The 19,946-nt window shown below is 38.6% G+C and overlaps 1 protein-coding gene across 1 annotated transcript in view; it reads right to left on the bottom strand.

Annotated features, from left to right (window-relative positions):
- CCDC30 (coiled-coil domain containing 30) overlaps positions 1–19,946 on the bottom strand; it is a 145,017-nt gene that overhangs the window by 101,805 nt on the left and 23,266 nt on the right. Inside the window, exons 7-11 of the mRNA XM_043996078.1 lie at positions 17,951–18,107; positions 12,279–12,350; positions 8,724–8,839; positions 3,482–3,561; positions 370–562 (exon numbers count right to left, since the gene is read on the bottom strand). Of these exons, the coding sequence (XP_043852013.1) occupies positions 370–562; positions 3,482–3,561; positions 8,724–8,839; positions 12,279–12,350; positions 17,951–18,107 (618 nt within the window). The remainder of the gene's footprint in view (positions 1–369; positions 563–3,481; positions 3,562–8,723; positions 8,840–12,278; positions 12,351–17,950; positions 18,108–19,946) is intronic.

Raw genomic sequence — 19,946 nt, 5'->3', positions numbered from 1 at the left:
AAGGCCACGTTTAGAGACCAGCAAGGTTTAGAATACATTAATTAAGAATCCCTGGGCAAAATTCTCCTTTGTCCTGTGAAGAAGCTCATTCCCTAGAAAGCTGAGGTCTTCAGCAGTCTTAAGACTAGAGTGGGGGGCAGATAGGGGGCACACTGGATAAAGCACTGGCCCTGGATTCAAGAGGACCTGAGTTCAAGTCCAGCCTCAGACACTTGACACTTACTAGCTGAGTGACCCTGGGCAAGTCAAGTCACTTAACCCTCATTGACCCCCCCCCAAAAAAAAAGACTAGAGTGATCTTTCAGACAATGGTTATAGGAGTACTGGGTCAATTGAAAATAATATGGGCATTTTTCTTTTCTGACATACTTTCCTTTGAAGTTTTTCAATATGATATTCAAAATGTTTTCTCTCCTCCTTGGTTTGATTTTGAGTCTCTCCCAAAAGAAGTTCTAATTCTTCATTCCGTTCCACTAAATGTTCATGTTCATGCTCAAGCTTCTGGAACTTGTGAAGAAGGTCTGCATGCTTCCACTTTTGCTCCTCAATCATTTCTTTACATCTATAACAAAAATGCAGTTAAACCAAGAACAAATAGCCTCATATGAAGCCCAGATGTCTTGTTTCCCATGTGATAATGCTGCGATGTGCTAATGATAATGCAGGCATCCTCTCCATTTCCCACGGGGGAAGGGACAATGAATGATTCCTACAATGCAAATCAGGTGGCCTTTATTTCTAATCCAGACTCTGAAACTTTTATACTCTACCAAGTGTTTAATACTCTTGCAAAGTGCACTATGTATACTAATATGTACACTTTTTCCAATGTCTGGGAGACAGCCATTATTCAGTGCATAATACTGAATGCTAGCACCCAACTTGCATTCAATTCAAATGTCATTTACTGTGTCTTCAATATGCTAGCATTCTCCAAGGTACACTTAACACCTAAATGACTACCAAATTATTTTAGATACTAGAGAGACTATAACCAAGTACAATAAAATTACGTTGAATTCTTAACTACCTGGGTATATGTTACTTACCCTATTACTAGTCAAATAAGTATTATTATCCAATATTAGTCATATATATTATAATCAATAAATTATTGACTTATGGCAAATTTAAAATTCTAATCAATGGATGATTATCAGATAATATAGTGACTCTAATATCCCTATTTGTATATCCACATCTGGAGATTTTACCTTGTCATGGCATGTCTGTCTGATAGTAAATTTGATTTCATGAGGGTTGAGGGCATACATACACTTTACCTAAAAAAAGATACTACCATATCTCTCCTAGAAAACAAAGATGGGGTAAATAAGAGAGGCAGAGCATTAGGTACCTGAGCGCTTCCCAAGAAGCCACGTGTATATACCAGGAACAAAGTGGGAAAAAAGAAGGGTGAGGAAATATAGTATGTACAATATGATATGTGGCCAAGCTCAGCAAACAGTGTACTGTGACAATACTTCCATTGGATTCATCTGACATTGTTACCACTTCTGATTCCTTAATGACTTGTTGTTTCCATTTACTGATATGGTACAAGCTCCTTACCCCCCAAACTAATAGCTAAGCATTAGTGTAAAGAAAAGAGTCTTTTACCCAAGAGAGTTTTAATGACCTCCCCCTATTACTCAGGACAAATCGGATCTACAAAGGCTATCTAGTTCAAATCCATGCCATTGCCTTTAAGCAGGATCAGCGTAAGCCTCCTGATGCTATGCAGGCTCAGGGAAGAGTGAATCTTCTTTGGTGATAAGAGCGATTCCATCCCTAGGCCAGCCTCCACTTCAGTGTGAAATGCAGTCATGCCCACTCCTCTGCATTCAAATTCATCTTTGCGATGGACTGTTGGCAAGGCCTTTCTTGTCTATCATGTGCTTCTCATCACCAAGGTTCCTCTTAGCTTTATGAGGAACCTTATAGAATTTTATCTAAGGATAGATTCCATCCTCATCTCTTTTTATATGGAACACTGTTAACTTGTACTTAATAAAAGCTTGTGATCCGGACTTATTTCCCTTCATTTTTTCCTTCTTTATTTTTGACCATAGGTATTAGCTGAAAATTACTTATAATGGCAGCCCACGTGCTTCACAGAAATTTCTCTGTAAGCCAATTGGTGCTTCTACCTGTCCTAGTTTTTAATAACAAATAAGCTTATTTTGACCCTAAAATTGTGAGCCATGGGATTTTTCCAAGAGAGATGATATCCTCATTTTAAAGACTTACAGAGAAGTAACAAAGACTTTTCCTTAATAGTCATTCCATCGTTTAATAAATCTATTCCTCTCTGTGACCAAAATGAAACCAGTCACAATTGACTGAAGACTCAATATGAGGAGCTCTTGCTGTTTTATTGTTTCTAATTAAATTTCAGAAAATAACAACAAATAAGAGAAAATAGATTTAAAGTATAAGAATTTTTGGACAATAAAGGAAATAAAACATTGAAAAGATTACTAAGGAAAGCTGCACATTCTCCTCAGTAGGAAGGTCTTTTAAAATGGGAAATATTCTCATTTATGTACCAGGGCTTAGATGACACCGGATTTGGAAGTATGGAAATGCACTAGAATGATCTTTCACAAGATGATCTAATCCCAGTAGCTGGTATTTCAGCCAAATTAATGGGTGAGAGGATGGAGAGTGGCAGTATAGGACCCCATTATCAAAGATATGATATAATTACTAAAAAGAAAGCAAACCACCTAAGTAAGTCATTCTGTCATTATTGTATCCTGTCTTACTGTATCACTACTACTTTAACAGATAAGGATCAAAGGAGAAAATGGATCCAGATAGGGTCTCACTAAGTCCCCAATTGTAACGTTTATAGCAAACTCTCTCTTCTTGCAATCAGACAGTGTGGAGAGTCAGGGGATACTTGCTAGCAGTTTGAGCTTAGGCCTGCCAGGCAGGCTCTTCTTCCCCTCAATGAAGCTCAGCTCTGTAAAGTAACAATGTACTTGTGCAGCCTATTTCACAGAGATTGTTATACGGACTGTACTTTACAAACACTAAAGTGTTACAAGAATTTGAGTCATTACTATTTTTATACATTTTAAAAGAATATATTTTAGGGGTTTTCAATTATTAGGTGTGAATAATAATGCCTGCTTGTGAACGGGGTGAGCACTTAGTGAGTCCAACTATAGGGACACAGGTTTGGTGGCTCTGAATATCATATACAATGTTCCTGAGTGATAGGTAGGAAGGCAAGGAATTTTCCAGGCTTATGAGAGATGGGACTCACACTACTTTGGTCTGGGCACTGCAGTCCCTCTGGGAGAAGAAGAGGGAGGACAAAAAGGTTACTTCCCCCAGTTGTTGTCTTCCCCATGGATCAAGGGGAAAGACAGCAACAGTTCCCTCCCTTCTCACTGCTGGCTATTGGCAACAATATGGGATGGGGGAGAAAGCATGTGACCAGTTTGTTCTTGTCTCTGTTCACAAAGCTCACCTCTTATGGAATGTCTCATCACTTTTTTCATTTTTTTCTGCTTCGCAGTTGTCTTCGGCCACTATTTCTTTCTTTTTATCCTGCCAAATACACATAAAATGACAAATAAGTTATGTCAGTACAGACCAAATAAACATGAATCAATCACCAAGCTTTCCTTAAGCATGTATGTACTATGTGTCAGATACTCTGTTAGGTTCTGGAATACAGAGACAAAAAAAAACAACAGTCCTTGTCCTCAAGGATCTTAAGTTTCATCAGGAGATCACAAGTCTGTATAGAAACACAGATGAAGACTCTTTCTAATGTATAACACTCTTTCACTCTGTATAAGGACCTCATTCATTCTCCTGACCACAAAGAATCCATAAATACTGTGAATAAAAGCTCTCCATGTTCCTGTCCTTCCTGGCTATTCCATAAAAAAAGACTGAAGCTGCATGTAAGTAATTATACTTGTATTAAGTTCAACCCTAAAGAAATGTAAGCTCTTCAAGGGGAAGCAATAAGTTTCTTTGTTTTTTGCCTCCCCAACAATTGATATTATGCCTGGCATGGTGGTCAGAGCAGCACTAATCAGAATGTAATTATTATTTTTGCATTAAAAAACCTTTAGTATGCAATACAGTCTTTTGCTGCAAGCACTTGTTCTATATGATCTAGAATTGATTTCACAAGGTTTTTATAAATTTTTTTCAGGTTTTTAAATTAAATCTAATTTTTTCCAATTATCTGCCTTTTCTTCCTCCTATACAACTGAGAAAGAAAAACAAAGCCCTTATAAGAAATATTTATTAACTAGGATATTAAAGAGGAAGAAACACGGCTACTGGCTGACAATAGATAGTAAGACTGTTTCCTAGGAAACAAGTTCATTACTTGCAGAGAATCACATCGAAGAAAGGTTCCAGAGCTTGGGAAGGACATGACTGCATTGCCTGGGATTCCTAGAAAGTGTCCTTGATATGGGTGAATCTTTTTGTCTCATGCCTAATATTCTGTTTTTGGGGTTTTTTTTGTTTTTTTTTTTTTTTTTGCAAGGCAATGGGGGTTAAGTGGCTTGCCCATGGTCACACAGCTAGTAAGTGTCAAGTGTCTAAGGCCGGATTTGAACTCAGGTACTCCTGAATCCAGGGCTGGTGCTTTATCCACTGCGCCACCTAGCCGCCCCCATGCCTAATATTCTGATTGCCAAAAAGACAGCTAGGCAAGGAATATGTTGTGTCTGTATATTGAGCCCAGTGGATAGAATGCTTAGCCTAGAGTCAGGAAGGAAGGCCTTATTTCAAATCCAACTCCCAACACTAGCTGTGTGACCCTAGGCAAGTTACTGAACCTCTATTTGTCTCAGTTTTCTCAACTATAAAATGGGGATAATAATAGCATCTACCGGGGCAGCTAGGTGGCGCAGTGGATAGAGCACCGGTCCTGGAGTCAGGAGTACCTGAGTTCAAATATGGCCTCAGATACTTAACACATACTAGCTGTGTGACCCTGGGCAAGTCACTTAACCCCAATTGCCTCACTAAAAAATAAAAATAAAAATAATAGCATCTACCTCCCAGAGTTATTGTGAGGATCAAATGAGATAATATTTCTAAAGTACTTAGCATAGTACCTTAGCATATAATAGGTGCTTAATAAATATTTATTGACTGATTGATTAGCATTTCAATAAATATTCTCTAATTTCTCCTCCAGTTAACTTTGTGACTGCTTGACTACTTGGAAATTCAATTCAACAAACATTTATTAAGTGTCTGCTATGCAAAAGGCACTATGCTAGGCACAGTAGCTTCTCTTCTACACACACTTTTGCATGTGTATATATAGTGCTTTAAGGTTTGCAAGGAGCTTTATAAATATCTCACCTTATTTTCACAAGTCTGGGAGGCAGATTGCTACTATTATTTTCATTTTACAGATGAAGAAACTGAGGCAGATCAAGTGATTTGTCCAGGATTACCCAGCTAGTAAGTGTTTGAGGATGGACTTGAATTCAGGTCTTCCTAAGTCTGGGTCCAGCACTCTATCCACTGCACCACCTGGCTGTCTGTCTCTTGGGCGTTAGCATACCTGTGCTTTTCTCTGTGTCCCATATATTTGTGGCAATGTCCATCTCTATGTTTGTAATTGATCTATATATTTTGAAATTGATATGTGTATGAATAATCTGTCAGTGTATGTGTGAGTATGTTCATGGTATATGTGGCTAGCTTCCAAACTGATTTCCCCAATTCTTTACCTGCATTCAAAAGGGACTCAGGAAACCTAAGTCCAGGTCTCCTTAAGACCACATATTCCTAAAAAAACTACCTCTCCTGCATAAAGCAGCTTAGATTTTGCTAAGCTTAAGGAAAACTTTCCTTAGGCTCATTGAGTGATTCAGAAAAGATCTCGAGATCAAAGCTATTAATAAACTGGGTTGAGGACTGGTACCAGAGAGACTGTTACCTTTACCCTGCCATATTTTCCATGGCTACCATCTGGTTTTAAGCTAGAGATATGCCAATGAACATAATGCAATACTATTATGCCATAAGAACAAATCAAAAATGCATTCTACTTAGCTGAGCAGCCATTTAGACAGAAGCTTCAAGCTTATTTAAGGCAGTGAAAGAAAATGGAAATAAAATAGATAGTAAAGAAACTTTTACTGCAAGTGTTGGTGGTTTCAATTGATTTTAAAATCCCATTCAATTTCACATTAAAATCACCAGAGAGGGGGCAGCTAGGTGGCACAGTGGATAAAGCGCCGGCCCTGGATTCAGGATTACCTGAGTTCAAATCTGGCCTCAGACACTTAACACTTACTAGCTGTGTGACCCTGGGCAAGTCACTTAACCCCAATTGCCTCACTTAAAAAATAAATAAATAAGAAATTTTTAAAAAAATCACCAGAGAGGTGGCAAGTGCGATGAAGTTAAATACACTTAAATACATTTCTTTCTTTTTTTTTTTCTTTTTTTGGTGAGGCAATTGGGGTTAAGTGACTTGCCCAAGGGTCACACAGCCAGTAAGTGTCAAGTGTCTGAGGTCAGATTTGAACTCAGGTCCTCCTGAATTCAGGGCTGGTGCTTTATCCACTGCACCACCTAGCTGCCCCAATACACTGATTTCTTGAAGAAAAAAAATCAAAGAAGGTAGATACATTTGATATAGGTCTGGCCTAACTCAGAGGTTTTCTCCCAGAGAAGCTAAACCAAAGGACTACTGAGAAGCAGGGGGAGATAAGCAGAGCCCAGGACAAAGATAGCTCCAGAAGTCAGGACCACCACCCTTCTTTCAAGCCTCTCCCACCCTACCTGAAGATAAGCCCATTGGGCATGGCTGCTACCTGAGCTGCACCAGGGGACAGAGATACCACCATCCCTGATTCAAGCCTTTCCTATCCCACCCCTCATTCAAGCTTTCCCCATCTCCAAAGGGAGCTTTCCATAGTTCGGTGGTCATTCTCTCCTTCCCCACCACCTCCATCCCCTATAAAAGCTTTGGCCTCCCTTCTGGTCTAGGAGAAAGCTGTCTCAGAGAAAAGTTGTCTGTCTCTAAGCCATCCCCTTCCCAAGAAGGAAGTTTTCCCTCTTGGTCACCTTCTCTAGCGCCCAAATAAAAGACCATTTTATTTTAATAGGATTGTGTGTGAGAGGTATAATTCTTGTTTTCTAGGGGGGTTTTTTTGGTTGGTTTTTTTTTTTTTTTGGTGAGGCAATTGGGGTTAAGTGACTTGCCCAGGGTCACACAGCTAGTAAGTGTTAAGTGTCTGAGGCTGGATTTGAACTCAGGTCCTCCTGACTCCAGGGCCGGTGCTCTATCCACTGTGTCACCTAGCAGCCCCAAGAGGTATAATTTTTTAAAGAGGAATACCTAAGGACCCCCACCACCTATTTCCCTGTGATACATTGATCAACGCTTTTTTAATTTATTTTTTTGTGGGGCATTGGGGGGTTTAAGTGACTTGTCCAGGGTCATACATTGAGTAAGTGTCAAGAGTCTGAGGCCAGATTTGAACTTAGGTACTCCTGAATCCAAGGCCGGTGCTTTATCCACTGATCAACATATTTTTAATGTGGATGGAACAGGCTTGTTCTAGAAAAGGATGTCTTCCAGAACTTACAGTTTTAAGAAAGAAAAAAAAAAACTCAACCTGGATTTAAAATGTCTACAAATTGCCTCACACTCTTATTGGGAAGCATTGCCAAAGGAGATTTTAAATTAAAACCAATCTTTGGGGGACAGCTAGATGGCACAGTGGATAAATCACCAGCCCTGGATTCAGGAGGACCTGAGTTCAAATCCGGCCTCAGACACTTACTAGCTGTGTGACTCTCAGCAAATGACTTAACCCTCATTGCCCCACAAAAAACAACAACCACCATACAAAAAAACCCAATCTTTGTTAATCCATCTCAAAACCTCTGAGATGCTAAAGCAAATAAGAAATATGGCTGACTAAGGCTGTTTTCAAAGACTGGTTTTCAAGTTATTTTAGCCCCAGGTGTTGAAACATATTTCAAAGACAACATTCTCACCTTTCAAGCCATACTGATTTTAGAAAATATCCCAAATTATTCAACTACATTTGGTTCATTGTATGAGAATGTGAGCATGCAAATTCTCCAAGATGTGGATAAAGGTCTTTGCGCCCACCAGTGTATATATGAAGATTTAAAGAACGAATATTTTAAATGACAACGTTTTCATCATATCATCAATGTAGGCTTATCTTTAGATGTAATATTCAGTCATTTAATTTTTTTAAAATTTCACTTTCTTTAACCACTCTATTACTTAACTTAAATCAGTAATACATTTTTCTTATCCTTTGCTATTATGTGAATAAACCAATACAATTTTTATTTTTAAATTTTTCACTGCATACTTCCATTGGGCTGAAACCAATATCCATATTTTACATGTAAATATAACTTTGAAAAGTGTGAAATAAATAATGCAGAACCTTAATGGGATTCATTATTTGGATTAATTGGTACCTGACTGTACCATCTAATAATAATATTGTTTGTTTTTGGTTTTTGTTGTTGTTGTTGTTTTGTTTTTTGCAGGGCAATGAGGGTTAAGTGACTTGCCCAGGGTCACACGGCTAGTAAGTGTCAAGTGTCTAAGGCCAGATTTGAACTCAGGTACTCCTGAATCCAGGGCCGGTGCTTTACCACTGCACCATCTAGCTGCCCCCTAATAATAATATTGAAGTTATTAACTACAAAATTCTTTAAAGTCTTACCAGTTCCACACACATTTTTCTTTCGGAGTCATGTGATTGGATGTAACTTCTTAATGCCAGAATCCCTCTGTCCACTCTACGATTGTGTTGCTTTGCTTCCTGCAGATCAACTGACTCTGAAACAGGGGAAACAACAAAATATATTGACTAAACTGAATCAAAGAAAAATTTGGGTGATGCCATCATTGACATTTTCGCTATGCCCATTACTTTTCCATCCCTATAACCTCACGAAATACAGTATTTTTCCACATACAAAAATGAATCATAGCAGCTAATGCCAATCTTCATAATGCTAGGCTACTACGGGGGCTTCTGAGGCAATGAGGGTGGAGCGGAGAGAATGCTGCTGGATGTCAGGTCAGAAGACCTCAGTACTGATCCTGCTTCAGACACTTACTAGTTTTGTGATCCATGGGCAAATTACAAGTTTTCTGAGTCTCCATTTCTTCATTTGTAAAATGGGGATAGTAATTCTTGTACTACCTACCTGACAGCTGTTTTGAGGAAAACACTTTGCGAACCTCAAAGTGTTTTATAAATATAAATTGTTGTTGTTGTTATTGATAGGGTGAAAGGAACTTTCAGGGAACAAAGCTTAGAAATTGCCTACATCACCTTATAAAACTTGAAAAAGGTCTTGAAAAAAACTTCAAAAATAACACCACCTAATCACTGAGAAAAATTTGTATATCTTTGCCAGGGCCATGCCCCAGAAAAATCCCTTTCCTCTTGACTCCCTCCTAGTAAGTAATATCTCACCTGACCAGCCCTACAGGGTCCCTGGTACTTCCATCCCCCACTGGCCATAAAGTGTCAGAGTAGAGAGAACACTGACCTAGAGTCCCTTCTCTACTACTACTACCACTTCTGTGACCTTCCACAAGTCATTTTATCTGAGCCTCAATTTCGCATTCTAAAAATGGCCAATATCTACCTTTCTTACCTCCCAGGGCTGTCCTGAGAGTCAAATGGGATAATGGAAGTAAAGGCACCTTATGAGGTCTAAACTACTATGAAAATATAAGCTATTTTTGTGTGGTTCCCAGACTGGACTGCAGAAGAAGGTGTAGAGAAAATATTTCTCATTTATCCTTTATAAATATTGTTGAATCTAGCTTTATGTAGCTAGAAAATTATCTAATCCCAGGCAGCTAGGTGGTGCAGTGGATAAAGCACTGGCCCTGGATTCAAGAGGACCTGAGTTCAAATCCAACCTTAGACACTTGATGTGACCCTGGGTAAGTCACTTAACCCCCATTTCCCTGCCTGCCCCCCAAAATTGAATGAAAATTATCTAATCTCAATGATTCTGAAGTCTGGCTGACCTCAGAGACACTCCAGAGAACCTGGTTATAGTAAGAATGGAAAAAGAAAAAAATATGGACAATAGAAATTAGGAAGCAGACACTTCCAAGGAAGGCAAAGATATTGAACCAATGATTTAAGGTACATTAATGCACTGCTAGAGTTGTGAACTGGTCCAACCATTCTGGAGAATAATTTGGAACTATAAACCATGCACACCCTTTGACCTCACAATACCACTCTTAGGTCTGTATCCCAAAGAGATCAAAGAAAAAGGAAAAGGACTTATATGTACAAAAATATTTATAGTAGCTCTTTTTGTAGTGTCAAAGAATTGGAGATTGTGGGGATACTCATCAATTGGGGAATGGTTGAACAAGCTAAGGTCTATGAATGTGATGGAATATTATTGTGCTATAAGAAATGACAAAGGAGATGATTTCAGAAGAACCTGGGAAGACTTATATGAACTGATGCAAAGTGGAGTGAACAAAATCAGAACACTGTACACAAAAATAGCAATATTGTAAAGAAAAGCACCTGCTATTCTTTTTTTTGGGGGGGTGAGGCAATTGGGGTTAAGTGACTTGCCTAGGGTTACATAGGTTACATAGCTAGTATCAAGTGTTTGAGGCTGGATTTGAACTCAGGTCCTCCTGAATCCAGGGCCAGTGCTTTATCCACTGTGCCACCTAGCTGCCCCCTGCTATTCTAATCAATACAATGATTCATGACAATTCCAAAAGATTAATGATGAAAAATGTTCTCTACCTCCAGAGAGAAAATTGATAAACTCTGAATGCAGATTGAAGCATACTTTTTCAATTTATTTTCTTCCTTTTTTACAACATGACTAATATAGAAATATATTTTGTGTGATTTCACATATATAACGGATATTGCTTTCTCAATGTGTAGGGGAAGAACTAGAAGGAGGGACAGAATTTGGAGTTCAAAATAAAAAAAGAATGTTAAGCATAATTTCTCTAAAAAGAAAAATAATCTCGGGGCAGCTAGGTGGCGCAGTGGATAGAGCACCAGCTCTGGAGTCAGGAGTACCTGGGTTCAAATCCGGCCTCAGACACTTAACACTTACTAGCTGTGTGACCCTGGGCAAGTCACTTAACCCCAATTGCCTCACTAAAAAAAAAGATTTGAGATTATTAAGGAACGTTCTTATTTGTGTAAGGAGAACAGCAACCTGAATATAATTTGATGCAGGGCAATGGTGGTCCACTCTACCATGATTTTCCAGCGTAGCAAAAGGTCTAAAGACCTTCAGTTCCCCTGGGGAAATTCCTACTAAGACAAAAGACAGACTTTGACCAAAAGAGATCTTAGAAGAACTGGTCAGATGTGGCTTTAGACTAGATCCACAAGAGAACTGAAATTGTACTTAGAAGTCCTAAACATGTTTTGGCAATCTCACAAAAGAGGGATAACAATTCTTTCCAGGAAGAAGTTTCAATAGCCTCAGGCAGCTCTAGCAGATGGCGGTCGGTGGTGGTAGCAGCAGAAGCAGCAGAGCCAAGCAGCTCTGTGGTAGATGACTGCAGCACCTCCACAGAGAAGCCTCAGCCTCTGAGACAGAAGGGAAGCACCCCCCAAACTGCTAGGAGACTGAGCCAACAGAACCAAAAGCTGGAGGATTCCCAGGGAGACACAACTTGAGGAGACAAGTTTAGTGAGTAGTTCAGGAGGAACGTTCCCCATAACCAGTAATATGTGTGGTATTCTTCCTTGTTATTCACTTTTTTATTCTTTTCCTTCAAACTGTTTGGTCTAATCTGATGCGGGGAGTAATTTAAAGGAAAACTTTGAGGTACAGACTGGAATAGATGATGACTCAAACAGTTCTCTCAATCTGGGTAGTAGTGAGAGGTCCTAGGGTTGTGTGGAGACCTGAGAGGGTTTTCTATTTCCTTTGTATGAGGAACTCAGGTACTCCTCACTCTGAAGCATGAGCTCTATCCATGAGTCACCTCACTGTCCCTAGATAATTATTTCATTAACAGCCAGATTACCAATCTTCCTGGTAGTGAGACTCAACTACTAAGAACTTCTACCCATGTTATCCTAGTAGAATATCCCCAAATATCCCTCTGGGTAATTGCAAGTTTCTCTCACCTAGTAAAAGAATTGAAGCTCAGAAGACATTTAGCAGATTGGAAATATAAGGTACCTGGCCAAAATGAAATACTGTACCTATGTGATTTGAAAATTTTAACAGTGATTAGAATGACTTACCATTTTCTTTAAGTGTATTCAAATTTTCTTTTAGCTCCTCAATTTCTAGTTGGGCTGATTCCAAGGCAAGTTCTAAAAAAAAAAAGAAAACAAATATAACATACTTACTTGGATACCAAATTAGTATATGTTTATTCATCAAATTTCATTCCTTTGCATCTTCAAAGGCAAAATGTAAAGTGCTCCAATGGAGAAGACTTTAAATAACCAAAAAGATTTCTTCAGAAATATAATAAGCACAGTCTTTAACTAGACAGTGTTAAATATTGAGAATTGCACAAAAAGTAAAAAACAAATTACAAAACTACAAACAACAAATTAAAAATAAATAACTGTAACAAATATTATAAGTATCTTATTATGTGCCAGGGACTGCAATAGGCACTAGGTATACAAAGACAAAAAAAAGAAACAGTTCCTGACCTCATGCTATATCAAACCTTAGTATTTAATTAAGCACTGCCTTGTATTATATTTTTTATATTTAAATGTTTCATATGCATATGGCTTATTTTACCAATTCTGAGCTCAAGGGCAAGTACCATTTTAAAAATAACAACAACAGCATATTTATATGGGCCTTTAAGATTTATAAAAGGGTTACCCCCCAATACAATTATGTGAGTTCAATAATACACAATACTATTGTCCCTCCTTTATAGATAAAGAATCTTAGAGAACTGACTTGCCCATAGTTATAAGGGTTTTAGGAAAAAAATGTATGTGCCAGAGGAGGGATACAAACCCAGTCTTCTAATTTCAAGGATAGTACTTTTTCTACAACCAATACTTCTATATTGCCTTCCCACCCCTCATATCTCATAGCCTGGGCATATTGTATCAAATGAAATAATGTTTGTCAAGCATTTTGTAACCATAAAGTGCTATGTTAAATATAGTCTATTATTACTACTGTTGTATAAAAATAAAATACTAGTTAAATGAATAAATGACTGAATGAAATCAACTTATATATTAGTTTGTGTCTTCACTCCATTCCACCACCACCACCCCCACAAAAACCCCCCCAAAAAACCTAAATTAAACATCACATTTGTATTCATTCATTTTTGGAAGTTCCCCCTTGGAGCTCAGATCTCTTGATTGGGGACAGAGTGAGTGTCAATTTAGCTAGCCCAGTATATCTAGCTTGCTCCAGACCCCAGACCAGACCATCTTTCACCTTCACTTTTGGGTCATCTTGCCATTGGAGTGTACAACTTACTGTCTCCCACCTGGCCCCCACCCCCAACTGCTTCTAGAAAACAAAAGTTGGAGGCAGCTAGGTGGTGCAGTGGATAAGGCACTGGCCCTAGATTCAGGAGGACTTGAGTTCAAATTGGGCCTCAGACACTTGACACTGTGTGACCCTGGGCAAGTCACTCAACCCTCATTCCCCTGCAAAAAAAAGAAAGGAAAAAACCACGAGTTGACTGTCTCATGTCACAACCCCCCATCTCTATCACTACCCAAACCAAAACTCCCTTCCCTGACCCCCATACCCTAAATGTGCTTTCTTCTTCCAGAAGTATGTTAGTTCCATAACATCTAGCAAGATCTCTCTTGCTTTTTAATTTATAGTATATCACTTAATACAGTGCTTGGCACACAGTAAAATTTTTTTTGTTCATTCACATCTTTCAAAGAAAGATCATGATTTATGGCACATAGAAGGTATGTTTTTCTACTATATCCATCAAAAGTGTCACAGAAGGTTCAACATGCAGAAACAATGTGACTGAAAAAAATGGAAAGCATTTTTAAACTTCACTTTTTAAGAGTAAAGCAAATAAAATACATTAGATAAACCAATTTCATGGGATTGAATCAGTATGAAATCTCGACAACCTGGGCCCTTCCTACCTTCCCAGACTTCTCCCTTCCTTTCTCCTTTCCATGTACTCTGTGACTCAGCTGTCTAGGCCTACTCACTGCTCTGGACACATGACTCTCCCTCTCCCATCTCAGCATCTTTGTGCTGGCTCTCCTCCGTGCCTGGAGTGTACTCTCTCCTCACCTGCGTCTATAAGAATCTCTAGTTTCCTTCAAGAATCAGCTTGAGACACCTTCTACATGAAGCCTTTCTTGATCTCCCCAGCTACCAGTGCTAACCCTCTCAAAAGTACCTGGTGTGGGGCAGCTAGATGGCACAGTGGATAAAGCACCGGCCCTGGAGTCAGGAGGACCTGAGTTCAAATCCAGCCTCAGACACTTGACACTTACTAGCTGTGTGACCCTGGGCAAGTCACTTAACCCCAATAGCCTTACCCAAAAAATCAGTAAATCAATAAATTTTTTTTTAAAGTACCTGGTGGGGGGCGGCTAGGTGGCACAGTGGACAAAGCACTGGCCTTGGATTCAGGAGGACCTGAGTTCAAATCCAGCCTCAGACACTTGACACTTACTAGCTGTGTGACCTTGGGCAAGTCTCTGAACCCTCATTGCCCCACAAAAATTAAAAATTAAATTAAAAATTTTTTTTAAATCCTTGTAAATATAAGTTGTTTCTCCATGTGATGATATAAACTCCTTAGGGACAGAAAATTCTTTTTGCCTTTGTATCTCCCATGGCACCTGGTACATAGTAATGTAATGATTGGAATGATGCCAACTGCTGGGGAGTTACTATAGGAATGCTCTGCCATGAGGAGAAGGCATCTGAGGGCAAGCCATGTGGTCAGGTCCTTGGCGTCAGGAAGTAATGTTTGCTTGTGGGTACTGTCAATCAAGGCTACCAGCCAATTAGTTTGGAGATGTGTATGCATGTGGATGGGATGTGGCGAGTTTCACAGGAGGCTTGTGGGATGAAGGAGGTGTGGCTCGCTCTCTTTAGTCAGGACTTTGGTGGAGAGTGGCGCTAAAAATGCGCTCTCCCTTTGATAGAGGAATCTAGGCCTTTCTCTTTCTCTTCACCAAATTCTTATTCTCCTTAATAAATGCTTAAAAGTTTAAACTCTTGCTAAAGCTTATATATATATATATATATATATATATATATATATATATATATATATATATATATATATATATTTTTTTTTGGTGGGGCAATTGGGGTTAAGTGACTTGCCCAGGGTCACACAGCTAGTAAGTGTTAAGTGTCTGAGGCCAGATTTGAACTCAGGTCCTCCTGAATCCAGGGCCAGTGCTCTATCCACTGCACCACCTAGCTGCCCCTAAAGCTTGTAATTTATTGGCGACCATTCATTAGATGTTTTAGACAGTATAGCTAGAATTTTAGCCCCTTACAGAAAGCATTTAATAAATGCTTATCAATTGCTAGACTGAATTCCTTGATGGCTAGGAGCCATCACTTCTGTCTTTGTATCCATAGCCTTTAGTACAATGGCTGGCATACAGTAAGGGCTTAATAAATGCTTGTTGATTGATTGTACTTAGGATAGGAAATATAAAAAAGAAATAGGAAAGATAAAACGTTTAGCTAAGAAACAGTTCTTATAGCTCCATGGGGAGCTTATAGTCTAGTATGGGATAGGGGTATAACTATAGCTATAGCTACACATGCATGTGTGTGTGTGTGTCTGTATATATATAATATGTACATATATACACACATATGTAATTATGATACAAAATAATATACAAGTACATACAAGTAGTACTAGTGACAAACTTTATGAAGTCCAAGAAGGGGAAAGGTAAATCTTCACTAACTGTGGGGGGAATAACTGGATAAATACAAAGCAGACTATTTAGAATCTTAAGGTTCAGCCTAAAAAAATGACAAGTGGTTCAGGAAATAGCTTTCACTGATTTTAAGAATCAGATGATCTCAGGAATTAAACTCTCAAGTCATAGGTATTATCTTATTCTTTAATTGCTGAAATAAACCTGTTTTTTTAAACAAATATATTCTAGATAAAATTGCAGTAGAAAAAGGTGAATAAAAAATAAGTTATTTGCATTAAAATTTTTGTAAAAATTAGCAGTTTTAAAAACTTTGTATTAGTTGCTTTAAAAAGTGATGAGGGGGCAGCTAGATGGAGCAATGGTTAAAGCACCGGCCCTGGATTCAGGAGTACCTGAGTTCAAATCTGGCTTCAGACACTTGACACTTACTAGCTGTGTGACCCTGGGCAAGTCACTTAACCCCCATTGCCTGCAAAAAAAAAAAAAAGTGATAAGAACTCATGAAAAAGGATGCTATTCACCTAGAAACAGAGTGCAGATTTAAGAATATTTTTTCTCTTCATTTTTCTTAATTTTTTTTACAATATGGCTAATGTAGAAATATGCTTTGCATGACTTCATAGACATAATAGGTATTAAATTTATTGTTTTTTCAATGGGTCAGGGAGGGGATAGAAAGAGGAAGAGAATTTGGAACTGAAACTTTTTTTAAATCAAAAAAAGAAATGCCAAAGAAAAGCTGAATTCTTCTTAGCCCTATGTAAAGCAGAAATCTCAAGACAGCTTTTATAAAAGTATATTATTATTATTAGCTCATCCCATAAAGTCAATATAGGTCAAAGATTGTTTCACTAATCATAATAATAATAGCTAGCACCTATATAGATCTTTAAGGTTTGCAATAGGCTTTATAAATATTATCTTCATGACAATCCTGGGAGGAAGGTGCTAAATTTATTGGTAATATTATCATAAGAAAGAAATTATTAAAACTATTATTAATATTAATAGTGAGCAGCGTTTGTACATGCTCTGAAGTCTGCAAAGCACTTTGTGTCGATTATCCTTTGACCTGCACAACAACTGTAAGATAAGTGCTGTTCTTATCTATTATGTAACAGGGGAGGCAACACATTTTACAGATGAGCTCACTGAGGCCTGAGGTTCAGCGACTTGCCCAGGGAGTATTGAACTCAGGTCTTCCTAACCCTAAGTTCTACACTCGATCTAGCACTTCACCAAAAAGCAATCACCTTTGGAGTCTAAAATTGGATATGACATAAGCCCTTTAACATGTAATCCTGCATCTCCCTGAAATCCTCCAGACTGAAGATACCCTGGAAATTTCTGACTTAAAATGAAGTCGAAAGGGAATCCATCTCTCCTCTGTGCTAAAACTGTGCTGAAGAGCAGTCAACATGAATATCTCTTGAATGTAGGAACATGAGTGTGGCAGCTTTTCTCTAGGGAAGGTGGTTGTGACCTATATGAAGGTCACTGAGATTACCCCAGAGATACAACATGTGAACTCTTCTGCAACCCATTTTATGGGGTTAAATCAAAGCCCCAGATTCTGGAAAAATCCTTTAGTCCAAAAGAGAAGCCTAGAGAAAAATCAATCTGTAAGAACTGGCTATAAAGAACATGACAGATCTCTCTGTGCACGGCTTCTTGAAATTAGTCTTATTTTATAATTGTGAAAAGAACTTTAAGAACTCAGGAAAGAAAAACAATCTTAATCAAATTAAGTGATCTGCTTCAAAATATCAGAAATCAGTGGATAAAGGAGATAAATCCAATTCCCAACAGCTCCCAAAGATGTGCTGAGGGTGACCGTGTATGCCGGCCTTCAGAGGGCTTGGCCTCCTCTGAGCACAGGCTCCCATGGGCAGCCCCCAGTTCTCTTCAGTTTATCAGAAGACATTTTTGCCTCTGTTGTTTTAATTTTATGAAATGAAAATGATTTTGGCAAAGTTTAATTACAACAGTCAGAGATGACAATTTTTAACAACTACCAAGTTTACCGAGTTTGTTGTGTTCTTTTTCCTTTGTATCTAATTTTTCGGTGAGTCTAGAGATCTCTTCGTGTACATCCTGTAACCTCCTAGCTGCTTCTTCCTCCATTTTCTTCTCGAAGTTCCCTTGTACTCTTTTCTCTTTCTCCAGTTCTTCATTAGGAGGCTGAAATACAGATGCTATTAATAGCAGAACAAAAAGCAAATTTACTTTCATTCTACAGTAGTCCTTCAATCAGTGTTCAGTAGTCTGGAAAGGAAAGGAAGAAAAACGTGTGCAAACGAAAACCATTTCTGCACATAGAACAAAGAGATCCAGTTTCTGCTGGAATGACTCCAGAAAAAGTGAATCCACTTCTTCCTAAGGCAGCTCATGCTCTTTGGGGACAGTTAGATTTATTAGAAAACTGCCCTTTCATCTACCTCAAAACTGCCTCCCAACTGCTCCCTGGTTCTGTCTTCTGGGGCCAAGCAGAACTCCCTTTCAGGCCTTTACTTTCCGTTCCCCTTTTCTTTTCAATTAATAAACATGACTACTAAGTATGAAATCTGGTGCCCAAGAAGGAGATAGACAGATAAGAACCAAAAGTTTCTATTCTCAAGGAGCTTTCATTCTGTTGAAGACTCTAACACATACACAGATAAATAAATACAAGGAATGTGAGGCAGAGTACTTACTAATGGATAGGCAAAAGTTGCTTCCTTCCATCTACTCTCCATGTATGATACATTTGTATGTAAGAACAGATATCTCACCTCTCCTTGGGGGCAGGGGCTCTTGTTACTTTCCATTATTCACCCTACCACCAACACCCAATCCCACCGCACTTAGCTCAGGACCCGACACAGTCTGGGCTTGTTGAATAACATGATGGAGCTGCAGAGGTAAACTGGAGCCACACTATAGAGGGTAATTTGGGGAAGGCTTATCTATTGACTATAGAGTAAAGAACTTTTCAGCCATACCAACTTTTGAGGGCCATTTACTGCTAAGTTATTTTTTTAAATAAGCTGTAATCCATATCAACAGATCAGATTATACCCCAATAAAAGTAGAAATCTTTGAAGTATTGAAGAAGGATGACACATCACACTGTTGATTCACATTGGGTCCAATAAAAATCCCAGAGGCTTTTTCACACGAACAACTTTCTAACCATACTTCTTCCAGGCCCATCTTTTAAACCAGAGTAAACATTTATTTATTTTAGACCAGAGTAAACATTTATTCCTATCAATTTCACATTATTAGATCTGGGCCATTGCTGTAGCCTGTTCAGATCTTTTTGAATCTTAATTATGAAATCCAAAGTGTTAGTTAATCCCTCACAGATTTATTTAACCTGCAAGTTTTATAAGCATTTCATCTATGTTTTCAGTCAAGTCACTAGCAAAAATATTGAAAAGAACAGGGCCAAGTTCAAAGTCCCATATCATCCTACTGAAGACCCTTCCCACTTCCCACCCCTCTGGCTTGCAGTACTTCCACTTCCTTCTTTTTTGAGTATTTCTGTTTCTTTTAACCCATTTTGGATATGGGTCAACCAGCTCTGAACTTACCTAATTGTAGATTCATTATCAAAATGATATTACCAGGAGGTTACGTGTTTCTTCACCAATGTTGCCATTGCTTGAAACATGTTCACAACTCTTCTAGGATTACCTTCAGAAAAACAGTATGCTGATTTTCATTATCCACCTTTCTCTAGCTTTATAACTAGCTGGCAAGGGTTTGGGGTGGGAGCTAGCACAGCATCACTATAAAATCATATAACCTATGCTGTCAGCCATAATAAGCGCGCTCACTGGGTTGATACTTTGCATGACAGTCATTAACTGAAATACTGTGTTCAATATGCTTCTCTTAAACCTGGTTCTGTGGAGACTGCGTTGGACTTTGAAGCTCATAGCTATCAAATCAGACCACATTTTCCTTCCACATACTCTCTGATCCAATGATACTGGCTTCCTTGCTGTTCCTCCAATACAACATCCTTTCTCCTAA

The sequence above is a fragment of the Dromiciops gliroides genome, chromosome 3 (assembly GCF_019393635.1).
Source record: "Dromiciops gliroides isolate mDroGli1 chromosome 3, mDroGli1.pri, whole genome shotgun sequence".
In the NCBI taxonomy this organism is placed as follows: domain Eukaryota; kingdom Metazoa; phylum Chordata; class Mammalia; order Microbiotheria; family Microbiotheriidae; genus Dromiciops; species Dromiciops gliroides.
Note: the sequence above shows the minus strand (reverse complement) of the source record. Positions and strands in the feature narration are given on the sequence as shown.